At 37.1% G+C, this 15,775-nt stretch overlaps 1 protein-coding gene across 3 annotated transcripts in view; it reads right to left on the minus strand.

Moving 5' to 3' along the window:
* The window catches only part of LOC148074405 (inositol hexakisphosphate and diphosphoinositol-pentakisphosphate kinase 1-like), a 37,867-nt gene extending 26,357 nt beyond the window's left edge, over positions 1-11,510 (minus strand). For all 3 annotated transcript variants that reach the window (XM_087796663.1, XM_087796664.1, XM_087796662.1), the window contains exons 1-3: positions 11,371-11,510; positions 6,453-6,902; positions 757-952 (exon numbers count right to left, since the gene is read on the minus strand). In XM_087796663.1, the coding sequence (XP_087652789.1) occupies positions 757-952; positions 6,453-6,518 (262 nt within the window). In that variant the 5' untranslated portion in view covers positions 6,519-6,902; positions 11,371-11,510. The remainder of the gene's footprint in view (positions 1-756; positions 953-6,452; positions 6,903-11,370) is intronic.
* Between the last annotated feature and the right edge of the window lie 4,265 nt (positions 11,511-15,775).

Raw genomic sequence — 15,775 nt, forward strand, 5'->3', positions numbered from 1 at the left:
GCCATAATTAAAAAATGCACGAGGATGAGTAAGAAAATAATTGCTGATGGAACAGAAACGGTAGAAATAGAGTTACGAGATAATATATGCTTTGAAGGTTAATTGCAGCAGTGTGTCGCCACCTGGAATGTTAACAATGGAAACAAGACATGTAAGATCCCACATCTGGAATAGTCACTATGAGGAAAAAATAGCATCAAAGGAACTTTAAAAATCCATCGTCAATCAACGTGTACCGATAATGATGAAGACAATAGAGCCGTTGTCCCCGGGGGGTACGAGGTTGAGTTACACCAGGATAGGAAAAGCCGCGGTGCTGACAGCTCGTGACATATTTGCTAAACGGGAGGTGTTAGGACCCTCTCACCGGCTAAATTTGGACAAGAAGATAGACCTACTGTGCATCACGTCAAAATGCATGTTTAGGATCTGAGGAGATACTTCAAGGAAGAAGTCAAGCCACTGAATTCCCCTGCAAGATCTCAGCGATGACTGAGGACGAGAGGATACATTGACTCCAGCAGCTTTTAAAGCTGATGTTTGGACATATCGCCCTCAATTGCAACTTTCATGGTTGCAACTACCACATATACTACAAGTCCAGAGTATGGAAATCCTGCAAAGGTCAACTGGCTGAAACCATTTTTAAGATCCCATTTCAAAGATTTTACATGTTTATATATTTTTAAAACAATTACAAGGATTCAAATACATGCAGTATGCATGCGTAAACATATGCAGTTGAGGTGGTGTTACCTTTGGAGTGGAAGGAGATCAGGCAGTCGCAAAGGGGCCAGTTCTCCACGGGCTCTTCTAGGATGACCTCCTCGGAGAAGATGACCACTTCGATGTAGTCAAACTTACAGAGTCGCTCCAAGATTTCAGTCATTGGCTTGGACTTTGACTTCTTCATCATTGAGCATATGCCCACCACGATCTGTCGCTCCGGTGGCTAGAAGAGTAACAAGTAAATCAAAATCTTATGTTGTAAATATCGTCATCGAATTAAGACTTGTAGTGTATAAGGTCAAATGACTGACCCATAATGAACACGATTTGTAAACCATAGGAGTCAGTATTGGAAAGAATCTGGTGATACGATACAGGGGCCAGGATACGATATATTCATTATTTTAGGTCCAAAATCATTGACTATAAACTATAAAACAACTATGTAAAAATATAAAATAAGATTTGCAAGCAAAAAATATTTTTAAAAATAAATAAATACAGTGTCAACTCATCGTCATATCAATGTTTTCAAACACTCCTACTAAACTCTGTTTGTCAGGTCATGTTTAGCTAAAGTTTATAAATATGGCTGAGATAGAATAAAATGACAGATCAAGGAATAAATATATCGTCAATCATTCCAACTACCCCCAACAACACCCCATAGAACAAGTGACTCCATAGCAAAAACCCTAGACACCTATCTAGGCTCTCATGATCCCACTCGTCCTGGTTTGACACCCAAGAGACAACTATGTACCAACTGCTATCTGACCTTGCATTTGTCACACCAACTGTCTATCATCGTCAATCCTTTGAAAATCTATAAATAGAACTTTGAAGGCCATCTATAGTATAGATGGACTTCGCCAGTAATGGCAGTTGTAGAAGATGTTTCAAAGATATTTATACCTCCATACACTATGGACACCTGTACTAAGAATATACATAGAATGTACTGGGCTCCAATGTTACCTCCTGTCCAAGAATTTGCATCCAAGGAGATACTCCTTAACTTCCATACGAACCACACGTGTTAAATCCAGTCAAGAAAACAATCCCTTTAAATTGTAACAAGCATACAAATGTTTGATATAAATAAATGGAAAGGGCTTTGACTATTAAACTAACATTTCCTGAGGGCCAGATTTTGGGAAGTGTAGCAGTAGACAATGTCCAGTCGCTGGGCTGTCCAACCCCTCTATTTCCTGTTGAATGTAAGGTATTGAAACTAGATATACAATTGAATAAATAAATTAGCTCTTATGTATTGCAATAACAACTGTTATATTCATTGTTGACATTGTGAAACATAAAACACACGGGAAACCTTGAGCATTTGCTTTGTGTAGATTTTTATCTTTCCATTCATCATTAAATCATCCATTTTATGTGTCAACTCTACGTAGCCTAAAGAGCGCAATCCTGCATTATCTAAACTGCAGCTCCTTGGCCAATGGAAATTACAGCCTTTGAGAAAAAGTAACACATGGTAGCAAATTAGGGTAGAACGGCGTAGCTGCAGTTTTTTGGCAACTCATTTATTTTAATGGGTGAAAGGGTCGCAGGCCAGTCCTAATCGAAGGGCAGTATCTGGCCCATGTGCCACAAGTTGAATAGATAATCAAAACATGCTAAAGAATTGTTAGCATTTCTAAATAATAAAACATTCAACTTCGGTTATCGCACAACAAATTACATTTTTAATTTTGTTCAGGGATCAAACTTTCGGTCACTGGATAATAGCGGCCATTTTGGCCTTAGCTAAAGAAACAATGAAAACCCATAAGATCTCGGCGATGACCGAGGACAAGAGGATACACTCGACTCCAGCAACTTTCAAAGCTGATCATAAGTTACTCCATGTCCATAAAAATATATCTTTCCTTGGACACATGAAATACACATAAACACTGACTAAACAGCCGACATTCTGACATGCGCACAATCGTTCACGCTCGCCTCACCAACAACATTTACACAACACTGATAAGCCCACATGAAAAACAAGCATACCATCACTTAGTTTTCCATTAAGCGACTCCCATCTTTGAAGGTGTACTGGGGGGTGGGATGTGTGCAGCTTGGCACAGGGGCCGAGGATTCCTTGCCCAGAGCATGATGTCCTTGTGCGACCTTTGCATGGGAAGTGCCTGTTCCTGGCAGCACTTGTGTGGCTTTTTCCAATGATGATTCCCAATGTGGGTCTAGTGATGTGTTAATGAGGCTCAATGAAGGTTCTTTTTAGAGTTCACTAGATGGAACTCTCTGCTGTATCATTGGTCGCTTAAAACAGGTATTCAATATGAAATATGTAATTCTACCACCTACTGACCTTCGAACAAATATGACACCATTTCATCAAGCCTTAACAAATGACTTCCATAGGGCTTGCCACCGTTGGATGTCAAAAACGTGTCACCTTCCTGGTTAATCTTATTTTGTCGGTCCAGGTGTTAATACGTATATAAATGTTGACTGACAACACACACACTCCTATGCTGTGTCTCAAATCGCATACTTCTCTTAGTATACTAGAAGTTAGTATGCATCAGGATAGTGTACGTACTAACTAGTAACTAATCCTCCACAGATAGTATGTCTCAAATCAAACTCTGCTGCTACACAATAACAGGAAATGATGCGACAGCTTCTTCTTCTACATCTATTTAAGGATGATTTCAACCAGCTGTAGGAACACTATCGCCACCTGCTGGCAGCACATTTTGCAAGTTTGGAAAAAGAAATATGAAATATTCGCGAGATATTTAAGCTGGTATCAGCAGCGAAAACGTCTCATCCTTCTACTGCTGCTGAAAATGCAGATGCAAATATCCTGTAAGTATATGCATATATATGCATTTATATATGACGTAACTTTCGTTTACAACGTCACTAAGATGAAGCCGTTTAGTGTAGAAAGTGTCCATCGAACCATACTCAGTTTTGTGGGCGTTTTAGTACCCCAAATTAGTGTGTAAGACGCACTTAATTTAGCATACTAAGAATTGAGATGCACTTACGTACTAAAAATAGTAACTTTGAGTAGTGTCCCACCAACCCTTAGATTGACCAAGAGTTGATGATGAATAACCTCAATTCCCACATGTAGTAATTAGTTGAACAGTTGAACAATCTCTCTCTTTTTTTTTAATGAAATTGCGATATAATAAAATACAATTTCTAAATCATCCATTAAGAATGGGCGAAAATCCGTTGCCTTTCAATATTTATTTTTTATTTTTTGCTTGTATTTAAAAAGTGCCAAAAATATTTACATACTCCAGTTGTGTATCCAAAACATTCCAAATTGAAATTCAAATAAAAATCTATATTTTAAGCTTGATTTTAGTGGAAGATCCCAGCCCAGCAGCATGAATCTTAAATACAAGATGGACATTAAAGACCAGCAATATGTAGCAATCTGGATGTTTTTAAGATTGTCATTTTGGACGAAGACGACAACAACTGAGCACCAGTCGCTAAAAATCGACATACATTTTTGACTTTAACTCTAAAAGGGAATGGATTGCTCAGAAAAGAAAAACACTTGGTGGACATAAGGGAAAATGATAAAGTTGGCAAGCCTTCATACAAACTACAATAATACCTTAGAATACCTGTGGACAGGCTCATGCACACGATTGTTGTGAGTTACACAAATACATGTTTCTCTGGTGTCCCCCCACATGTCCTCCCAGAACCCCTAAGAGAGTTGTGTCATCCATAATTGTGGCTTTGATCAAACAGTCCCCCCTCCCTGCCCCCAGTCTCGTTCATACTATTGGCAGCCGAACTAAACTTCAAATCCACCTTCATGTCACACCACTTATTTTTATCCTCCATGTATGCGCGCCTCTCCAACCCCACAGCACTGAAGCCTCACACAGTGTCCAAATTCATGCCTTCTCACTTGCATCAGATCCCAACGTACAGTGAGCCAAAGATGTCTCTGAGCTCCTGCTCTTCAGCGTTTACACCCTTTAGTTTATCTCAAAGGGAAATTCTATTTTTCGCGATAATCATCAGCAATAAATCCCATGTGGTCTGGAATGTACAAAAGGAAATATCTTTGTTTCGGTAGTAAATCTTACGTAAGTACAGGAGGCACTTGAAGAGAATAAAAAGCAGGAAGGAAGTTTGCTCGGGCGACTTCCCAGTTTTCAGACTGTTCAACAGGAAAGAATGGTTGAGCTCAGGCTGAGAGTAAAGGTTACCATCGGTGAGACGATTACCACAGATGTGTTGTATGAGGAAGTTGTTGCACATGACATGTATCAGCCTGTGTAGAAGGAAAATGAAGGCCATACTCCTTACCACATAAGGAAAGATAGAGATTAGTTGAGCAAACCAGGTTCTTATCGGACCCTTTGTAAAGAAAGTTGTGTTGCCGGTGTTTATCAAGGTTGTAAAAGACAAACTACATTATGAGAACATATTATCTCCGTATGTTTGGATGGAAATATAACGTTTGCCAATGATAGAAAGTCTATTCCAGTATAATTACAGTCTGATGCAACATCATACTGCAAAATAATCAATATATTATGGAAATAAACAGTAAATTATAATGTAACAATATTATATTGTTGTTGTTCTCTTAAATAATAGTGTTTTAATAATATATAGTTTTGTGACGAATGATGCATGTGTTAAGTCTTTACTTCTTAACTATTAGAGTTGTGAGAAAATATTGATACACTGATATATCTCAATATTTCCATGATACTGTAACGATATTTAACAGCACTGTGTTTTTTTTTGGCTTTCAAAACGTATTCTATCGTTATTATAGTTTTTTTGGCTTTCAAAACGTATTTTATCGTTATTATAGTTTTTTTTACTGTTTATATTTCAATAAAGTGTAGATTAAAAAATTTAATTTTTCTTTTTTATAAATAATTTAAATTTGAATATATATTCACATATATTTTTTATACAATTCATATTTAAATATTAATAATTATAATAATAATTCCAGTTGTTGGCATCAGCCGTTACGAGCTTCGCAGCTAAAGGAACAATGAAATCCCACAAGATCCTGGCAACGACTGAGGATGAGAGGATACAGTCGACTCCAGCAGCTTTTAAAGCTGATGTTTGGACATATTTTGGTTTGAAAACGAATGAAAGCAGTTACGACTTCGTCAAGATTCATGTGGTCTGTAAATACTACAACACAAGAGTCAAGTACTGGACAATACTACACATATATACCTGTTACTACACCATCACAACACCAGAGTCAAGTACTGGACAATACTAAACATATATCCTTGTTACTACACTATCACAACACCAGAGTCAAGTACTCCACAATACTACACATATATCCTTATTACTACACTCTCACAACACCAGAGTCAAGTACTCGACAATACTACACATATATACTTGTTACTACACTCTCACAACACCAGAGTCAAGTACTGGACAATACTACACATATATACTTGTTACTACACTATCATAACACCAGAGTCAAGTACTCGACAATACTACACATATATACTTGTTACTACACTCTCACAACACCAGAGTCAAGTACTCGACAATACTACACATGTGTCCTTACTACAGTATCATCGTGTCGCCGGATTCTTGGCAATACATGCCACTATTGACCATGAGTGTTGATGAATGTGTAGTTACACCACTTATGAATAGAATTTATTTAATAAGACAGTATCAAAGTGACCGGAGCACTGATTGATACTCACCGACTCGTCGTCGTCGTCCTCCATGTCGTCTTCCCGATACATGTCGTCCTTCACGTCTGTGTCCATTTGAAAGTTATCCTAATAGTCACCCTCATATCCACCGGCAGAGTCTTGAGCGTCTTTCTGAGCCCATCAAATGCTTCCTTCTGGTCCTGCTTGTAGACCTTCACGGAACCAGAACGTCATAATCTCCAACAAGTCATCATGGCTCCTCCCAGTTTACGGCCCAGTTAGACACCTGTGGTTGTGCTAATCAGAGGTGTGTGGACTGTGTGAGTCGCTGATAGTAGCCACGTGTGATTAGATCAGAAAAAATGGATGTAAAAGGTAAAAATAAATAATAAAAATGTGTAAAAATCAGTTGTAATGGATGATATTAACTGTGATCTTTCTTCAAAAATCTTATTCCATACGCTTGTTTGAATCCCCTTTGGTCCATTTCGTTTTTCCCTGAAACAACAAGAAATACAAGTTAAATTAATTTACTTGAAAAATAATAAAGAACTTGATTGATCTTTTGTTGTTTGATGTTCGCCAAGGGTTTGAGATTGAAATAAATTGATACACAGCCATGTTGTGAGGTTTTTTCACAATACTGTATTAACATTTAACAGCAATGTAACAATATTGTGTTTAAAAAAGTTAATTTTAATTTCACTTAAAATAATATTGTATTTAAATCATAGTTCTTGGCTTACATTTAAGTGTGTATAAAATAAAATAATTTGAGGTTTTATATACAACTAGTATGCAAACATTCAAAGCATTGCGAGGTAAATATCCTCCTCAGCTAAAGGAACAATGAAATCCCGCCTAAAATCCCAGAAATGACTGAGGACGAGAGGATACAGTTGACTTTAGTAGCTTTTAAATCCGATGTTTATATATATATTGTTTTATAAAACAAATGTAAAGGACATTCTCAAGAGTCATGTGGTCTTTAAATTCCGCAAGTACTCGACAATACTACAAATATATCATTGTTGTTCCTACAGAAATGACTTTTCATGGTTCAGGGTCCCGGACCAGAGGAGAGAAATCCTTCCAGGCTGTTTCTCCTAAGCTTTGGAACAATCTTTCTCTGTGTTTGATGATCTACTGACTCCTTAAAAGAAACATCAAGACATTCTTATTTGTGCTTTTCCTTGATTCTCTGAGACTCTTGTGTTTGTCTGGGTGTTGTCTTGAACTTTCAAGTATTGTTTTGATTGTTTAAGCGCTTTGTGACCCTGGTCTACAAATATGAATTACTTACTTAGTTACTTACAGAATCACAATATCGTGATACGCTCTGAAACACCACATTCCGTTACACAGATGCCAATACACATCCCTAATGTTTTCAAAACTGCCCATCAAGAAGTTTTGGTTTCATTATTTATATCTTGGCGACACTCTGCTGCTGCTGCTGCTGCCGCACCTCTTAAGAGAAATAAACACTAAATCCACTGAACCTCCATGACATGACCTTTAGAAAAAGGCAGGAAAATGTTCTTTCCCCTCATAAGCAAAACCCTAATTTTCCCTTTCAGGATAAATGTTAATCTTGTTTAAGCGTTTCCTGTCAGTGCAAGAGTTATTTATCCAAGGAGGCCTTTTCAAACCAAGCATTTTGTTTAAACGAACATTTCAACTTCAACACATCTTACACTGCTGATAACTTACAGAAAATAATAGTAAGTCATAGATATAACTTGAAATAATTGTGCTTCTCATGTGAAAAAAAAACATGTGCAATACTATCTTAAGAAGATTTCCTCGCAGGGCATCAAATGTTATCTGATAAAGTCAGTGCACAAAGTCTGTGCTCAACCCCTTATCAATTATTAACAAAGAAAGCCATTCATTTCTCTCCTGAGGCAGTTTAATCTGAAGAAATAAGTATTTAGGACTGCTTAATACTCATTCCATAATTGGAAATAATTCCATCATTGTGGGTAAAAGATTATTCTTCTGTTTTGTTATATAGTCGTGTGTGTTGTACATGTTGAACCCTGTTACCAGAATAACAATGCAGTATTATCATCTTCATTAGAAGATGATTGTACTACACTATCAACAAATATTATAAGAGGATAGTACTACACTGTTGTTCTGGTTACAGTGTAGTACTATGCTCTGTACTACACTATCAACAAACATTATAAGATGATAGTACTACACTGTTGTTCTGGTTACAGTGTAGTACTATCATCTTCATTAGAAGATGATAGTCACTATCAACAAACATTAGAAGATGATAGTACTACAATGTTGTTCTGGTTAGAGTGTGGTAGAATCATCTTCATTAGAAGATAATAGTACTACACTGTTGTTCTGTTTGGTTCTGGTAACAGTGTACTACACTATCAACAAACATTATAAGATGATAGTACTACACTGTTGTTCTGGTTACAGTGTAGTACTATCATCTAGAAGATGATAGTACTACACTGTTGTTCTAGTTACAGTGTAGTACTATCATCTTCATTTGAAGATGATTGTACTACACTATCAACAAATATTATAAGATGATAGTACTACACTGTTGTTCTGGTTACAGTGTAGTACTATCCTCTTCTAATGAAGAGGATAGTACTACACTATCAACAAACATTAGAAGATGATAGTACTACACTGTTGTTCTGGTTACAGTGTAGTACTATCATCTTCATTAGAAGATAATAGTACTACACCGTTGTTCTGTTTGGTTCTGGTAACAGTGTAGTACTATCATCTTCATTTGAAGATGATTGTACTACACTATCAACAAACATTATAAGATGATAGTACTACACTGTTGTTCTGATTACAGTGTATTACTATCATCTTCATTAGAAGATGATAGTACTACACTGTTGTTCTAGTTACAGTGTAGTACTATCATCTTCATTTGAAGATGATTGTACTACACTATCAACAAACATTATAAGATGATAGTACTACACTGTTGTTCTGGTTACAGTGTAGTACTATCATCTTCATTATAAGATGATAGTACTACACTGTTGTTCTGGTTACAGCGTAGTACTATCATCTTCATTAGAAGACGATAGTACTACACTGTTGTTCTGGTTACAGTTCATTAGAAGATGATAGTACTACACTGTTGTTCTGGTTACAGTGTAGTACTATCGTCTTCATTAGAAGACGATAGTACTACACTGTTGTTCTGGTTACAGTGTAGTACTATCATCTTCATTAGAAGACGATAGTAGAACACTGTTGTTCTGGTTACAGTGTAGTACTATCATCTTCATTAGAAGACGATAGTACAACACTGTTGTTCTGGTTACAGTGTAGTACTATCATCTTCATTAGAAGACGATAGTACAACACTGTTGTTCTGGTTACAGTGTAGTACTATCATCTTCATTATAAGATGATAGTACAACACTGTTGTTCTGGTTACAGTGTAGTACTATCATCTTCATTATAAGATGATAGTACTACACTGTTGTTGTAGTTACAGTGTAGTACTATCGTCTTCATTAGAAGACGATAGTACAACACTGTTGTTCTGGTTACAGTGTAGTACTATCATCTTCATTAGAAGACGATAGTAGAACACTGTTGTTCTGGTTACAGTGTAGTACTATCATCTTCATTAGAAGACGATAGTAGAACACTGTTGTTCTGGTTACAGTGTAGTACTATCATCTTCATTAGAAGACGATAGTACAACACTGTTGTTCTGGTTACAGTGTAGTACTATCGTCTTCATTAGAAGACGATAGTACAACACTGTTGTTCTAGTTACAGTGTAGTACTATCCTCTTCATTAGAAGACACACTTTGGTCTCGCAGAAACGACTCCAACAACTCCAATAAATTCCTCTGCTTTGCTTTTCGCTACGTTCTCAGGGTCAACAGGTCACGCTCCAACAGACTCGGCAGGATCTAAAACTGGAGTTTCAAACTTTTCGGCAAGTGGACCATTTTTGGCCAGTGAAAAAAAGTTGTTTACGAATGCAGAGCCCATTCGGCCCATTCAGAAATAAAGATCATATCAAATGTTATAATTTATAAATCTGATTGTATAGTTAAGATGGAACAGATTTATAAAATCAAACAATACATAGAATTAAACGAAAAAAAATGGACCAAACTCACAGAAAAACCACAAAGAAGCTCATAAAACATGAAACCGCCAAATATAAATAAAACTTGGATGAAACAAATCCAGAAAGAAACTACTTAAAGCCCCCCTCGCCAGCCGCCCAGTCTCCACAAGAATTGACCTGTTGTGACCCCCGTCCAGTTGAGTCTGAGACCCATAGAGTGAAGAATCTAAAAACAGATCCTGAGGATCTCAGTGAAAACATCAATGGAACCAGAACCACCTTCTTTACCAGAGACTTCACAGGAATGACAGCAGCTACGCCCACTTCATTTAAAGAGACCATGAGTAGTTACATTAATATCACTTTTATGGTTTTAGGATGAAACAAATGTACTTGTTTTTTTTACATTATTTATTATTTATTTACTTTATTTTGCAACTTCTGTTTCCTCACGAAACACATGGTTATTAATGTATGTTTTGGAAGAATGTTTTGTGTACTTAGCAGTACAATGTAGACATTTCATATAGACAAATATATTGTGATGTTTTTTAAATATATTTTAGCTTCATTGGAGATTTATTTTTGCTAACTTGAATCCACTTTATAACACTTCTTCCGCGTCTGAAAGGCCACAACAATGAGGGTCTGGGGACGTTCTTGTCGAAGTTATACATCTTTAGCTTCACATACGAGTGTATATTTTAAACAAGAGTTCAACTCTACACGATAAGAACCTGTCAGTCAAGAGTTGAGCTCCAAACACAACAATAACCTTCGTTTCTTTATGTGACACTTGTAGCGACCACTTTAAACTTGACACGCAGAGAAGAAAGACCAGGTTTGTTCTATTGTTTAACTTTTATATGACTCACCGTGAAGAAGTGTCTCTCAGAAGATGTGTTTTCTTCCCGCAGGAGGATAAAAGAGTGAGTTCTCTTGAGAGCTAAAGCTAAAGATCGTTCGGTCATTGATTAGCTGCTAGTAGCGCCTTCTTCCTCCCGCTTTCTTTCTCTCTCGTTCCCCGCAGGACCCGAGTTTGTTGGGCCGTTACTGACATCTGGTGGAGGAGCTGCGGTAATGCAGCTCTTACATCTTGGAAAAGTTGTAAGTGATAGTTAGGTAGAACTTTATTGATCCCTCAGGAGGTCTCCTTGGGGAAATTGTTTTTTTTTCCAATTAGCCACAGCAAATACAGCAATTTTTCATAAAAAGTAAATCAAATAAAATAAGAACAAGAACAAAGAGAAATAAAGAGAAAGACAAGATGATACAATCTAAGTCTAAAGATAAAGAACATAGATCAATATAAGTAAGTAATTAGTATTTGTATAGTGTTACACTTTTTTATTTTTTTATTTTGTGTTTCAAACTATAAATACAAATATTACAGACATTATAAACAGAAATCAATTAACTCATGTAACGGTTCATCGTTTAATAATTACATAAATTAATGAATTAAAAAAAAAACACAATATGTAACTATTTGTAAGAAGAAGAAAAAAAAAAGAAAAAAAGCAAAAGAGTGACACTGAAACACTGACGTTTAGAAGGAATAGTTAGAAGTAAAAAAAAAAACATTTTAAAATTTCCTACCACAACTATTTTTCCGTTTGTAGCAAAATATTTCGACATATATAGTATATCCATATAAATACTTAATATATAAACATATTCTAATACATAAAATATATACACTGCATACATATCTATATAGACATATACTGTACATATATGAAAATAAATATAACACAAAACAAATTACAGTATAAAGTATTATATCAGAATCAGATGTTTTTATGCCATTTTTATAAAAACAACATAGGATTTTTTTGTGGTGTCAGTACACAATAAAATAATTAAACAATACAACACACAAAATAAACAATAGAAAAAAAGAACCAAACACCAAGGCAGCCATTATGTGGTGCCAATAGTAAAATATATATTTATCTCCTAAGAAGATATCAATCTAAGTACTTAATATAGACACATAGATACTACATAATTATTCTCGTAAATATTAACCATATACTTAGCTGCAATTAAACTGTACTGTATTTAAAGATGTATTACACATCGTCATCATTTATTACACTTCCTCTCACAGAAAAAAACACATTTAATTCAAGGCACCTTTATTTTCCTCCTATTCTATCCTCCATGTTCACACCATCCTGGCGACTCTGAAATAAAACACAGATTTCTGCAAGAACAAGCGAGTCAACGGCACGTCCCCGAATCAACAGGTGAGGCCCTTCACTCAGGGGCCGTACGTCTGCCAGAAAAACAGCAATGGGCTCCTCAGTCAGGGACTAGTTGACCGGTTTACATGGATTACATAATCAATGTGAGTGTTGGACCTGGTGGAGCGAAGGAGGAGGAGAGAGAGATGCGGTTTCTAGTCGCCGAACACTGTGGCCTTCTTCTGCAGCACAGGCCGCCCTCTCTCTGGCTGCACAGGTTCTGCAGCACGACGGGCAGTTGCTCCACATTTTTGTTGACGGGCCGCCAGAGTCACAGCAACCACAGCCATTTTGGAACCAGCCGACTCCAGGCCGATTTATGGAAGAACCCGTTTATAAGTCGCTCTTGTTCAGCTCGTTTAGTTCACATTTGAGACATTTTTTCCGAAATGAAACGATCCTCAAGCAGAATAATTGATCTTGTCTTTGCTGAGTCAGGTCTTGTAATGAATCGTTAATACTACTCTTCACGCTTCATTGCAACGTATACATCCGAGTTTTATCAGCCGTGTAAACTTCCTGAAGGATCCGATTTTCTGTAGGATGTCAAGCACGTGGGCCCGTCAACTCCTCTACGACGACTTCCTGTCGAATGTTAGTCAAATGGATTAAAAATGGATCCACAATGTTATAAATGGTTTAGCAAATATGTATTTGAAATAGCAACAAGTGTCTCCTCGCGTCACGCTCTGTGTTGACAGTGACGACACCGTCACTCAAAAAAGGACACGGGAAGATGCTTCGGGCATTTGCTTTGTGTAAATATTTGCAGTCCGTTTGTCGTCAAATTGTTTCCACGTCAACTCCATGTCAGGGCCGTGTTGCATCATCTCCACTGGAGATTCTCAGTTGACAGTAAAACAGCCTGAAAGCAGATCTAAGTCACGGAAAGTGAAACTGAAGTTTTTATCAGCTTTTTTATTCATTCATCCATAATGTGAATTGACCGTCGGCCCTCAGGCTTTACGTTAAATAGTCCTGGTTTCCAGTATCAAAAAAAATAATTTGAAAAGTACAAACAGGAAAAAACATCAAAGGATTCATAGACCTGTGTTGTGTCTCAAATCGCATACTTCTCTTAGTATACTAGAAGTTAGTATGCATCAGGATAGTGTACGTACTAACTAGTAACTAATTCTCCACAGATAGTATGTCTCAAATCAAACTCTGCTGCTACACACTAACAGGAAATGACACAACAGCTTCTTCTTCTACTACTATTTAACGATGATTTCAACCAGCTGTAGGAACACTATCGCCACCTGCTGGCAGCACGTTTTGCAAGTTTGGCAAAAGAAATAAAGAAAAAATATGAGAATCGAAAAACTTTGTTTGCAACGTCACTAAGATGGAGCCGTTTAGTGTAGAAAGTGTCCATCGATCCATACTCAGTTTTGTGTGTGTTTTGGTGACAATTTAGTGTGTATGGAGCACTACATTTATATACTAAGAATTGAGACGTACTTATGTACTAAAAATACTTACTTTGGGTATGCAAGTATGCGATTTGAGACACAGCACTGGTTTCAAGTATCGAAAAAATGAACTTGAAAAGTAGAAACAGGAAAAAACATCAAAGGATTCATAGACCTGGTCTGAGTCCGAGTAAACCAAACTGGACTGAAAAAACAGCGAATGGAGGAACGACATAGGCAGGTATTGGTGGAAGGAAAACCCAGGACACTGGATACTGGAGCTGGAAAAAGGGACTTTTCAATGCATCGACATGAGAAAACGTTTCATTTGGACATTAATAGTCCACTCGGTTCAGGTGCTCTCCAAGGTCCTGAGGCCTCCAGTCGCCATTGTCATGTGTAAGTGCAAGACTCTTGGCTGGTTCTTAAGGAAGTCTTTGTCAGACACAAGGTTTTACGTGGATAGAAGAACAGACTTTCTACTTCCAGCTTAGCTAACAACAAGATACTAGCCATAACATCGTGTACGGACCATCACCCTAATACTGCTCTAGTAGAAGAACTCACATTTCTCCGATCCTTAAAACTCTTCACTGGCTGCCAGTTTCTTTCAGGATCAACTTTAAAATTCTGGTTCTTACTTTCAATCTATTCATAGTCAGACCTTCCCTCAGTGATCTGATCCAGACTTACACCCCAGCTCAGGCTCTGAGGTCTGTGGATCAGAATCTACTGATGGTTCCTGAACTTCTGGACCAGAGGAGAGAAATCCTTCCAGACTGTTGCTCCTAAGCTTTGGAACCATCTCTGTGTTTGATGATCTACTGACTCCTTCAAGAAACATCTGTGTTTGATGATCTACTGACTCCTTCAAGAAACATCTGTGTTTGATGATCTACTGATTCCTTCAAGAACCATCTGTGTTTGATGATCTACTGACTCCTTCAAGAAACATCTGTGTTTGATGATCTACTGACTCCTTCAAGAAACATCTCTGTGTTTGATGATCTACTGACTCCTTCAAGAAAAATCTGTGTTTGATGATCTACTGACTCCTTCAAGAAACATCTGTGTTTGATGATCTACTGACTCCTTCAAGAAACATCTGTGTTTGATGATCTACTGACTCCTTCAAGAAACATCTGTGTTTGATGATCTACTGACTCCTTCAAGAAACATCTGTGTTTGATGATCTACTGACTCCTTCAAGAAACATCTGTGTTTGATGATCTACTGACTCCTTCAAGAAACATCTGTGTTTGATGATCTACTGACTCCTTCAAGAAACATCTGTGTTTGATGATCTACTGACTCCTTCAAGAAACATCTGTGTTTGATGATCTACTGACTCCTTCAAGAACCATCTCTGTGTTTGATGATCTACTGACTCCTTCAAGAACCATCTCTGTGTTTGATGATCTACTGACTCCTTCAAGAAACATCTGAGTTTGATGATCTACTGACTCCTTCAAGAAACATCTGTGTTTGATGATCTACTGACTCCTTCAAGAAACATCTCAAGACATTTTTATTTGCTCAGGATTTTCCTTGATTTTCTGTAACTCCTGTTGTGTTATTAGTTTTATCTTGATCTTTAAAATATATACTGTACTTTA

This window comes from Callionymus lyra, chromosome 8, assembly GCF_982586985.1.
Source record: "Callionymus lyra chromosome 8, fCalLyr1.hap1.1, whole genome shotgun sequence".
Lineage (NCBI taxonomy): Eukaryota > Metazoa > Chordata > Actinopteri > Syngnathiformes > Callionymidae > Callionymus > Callionymus lyra.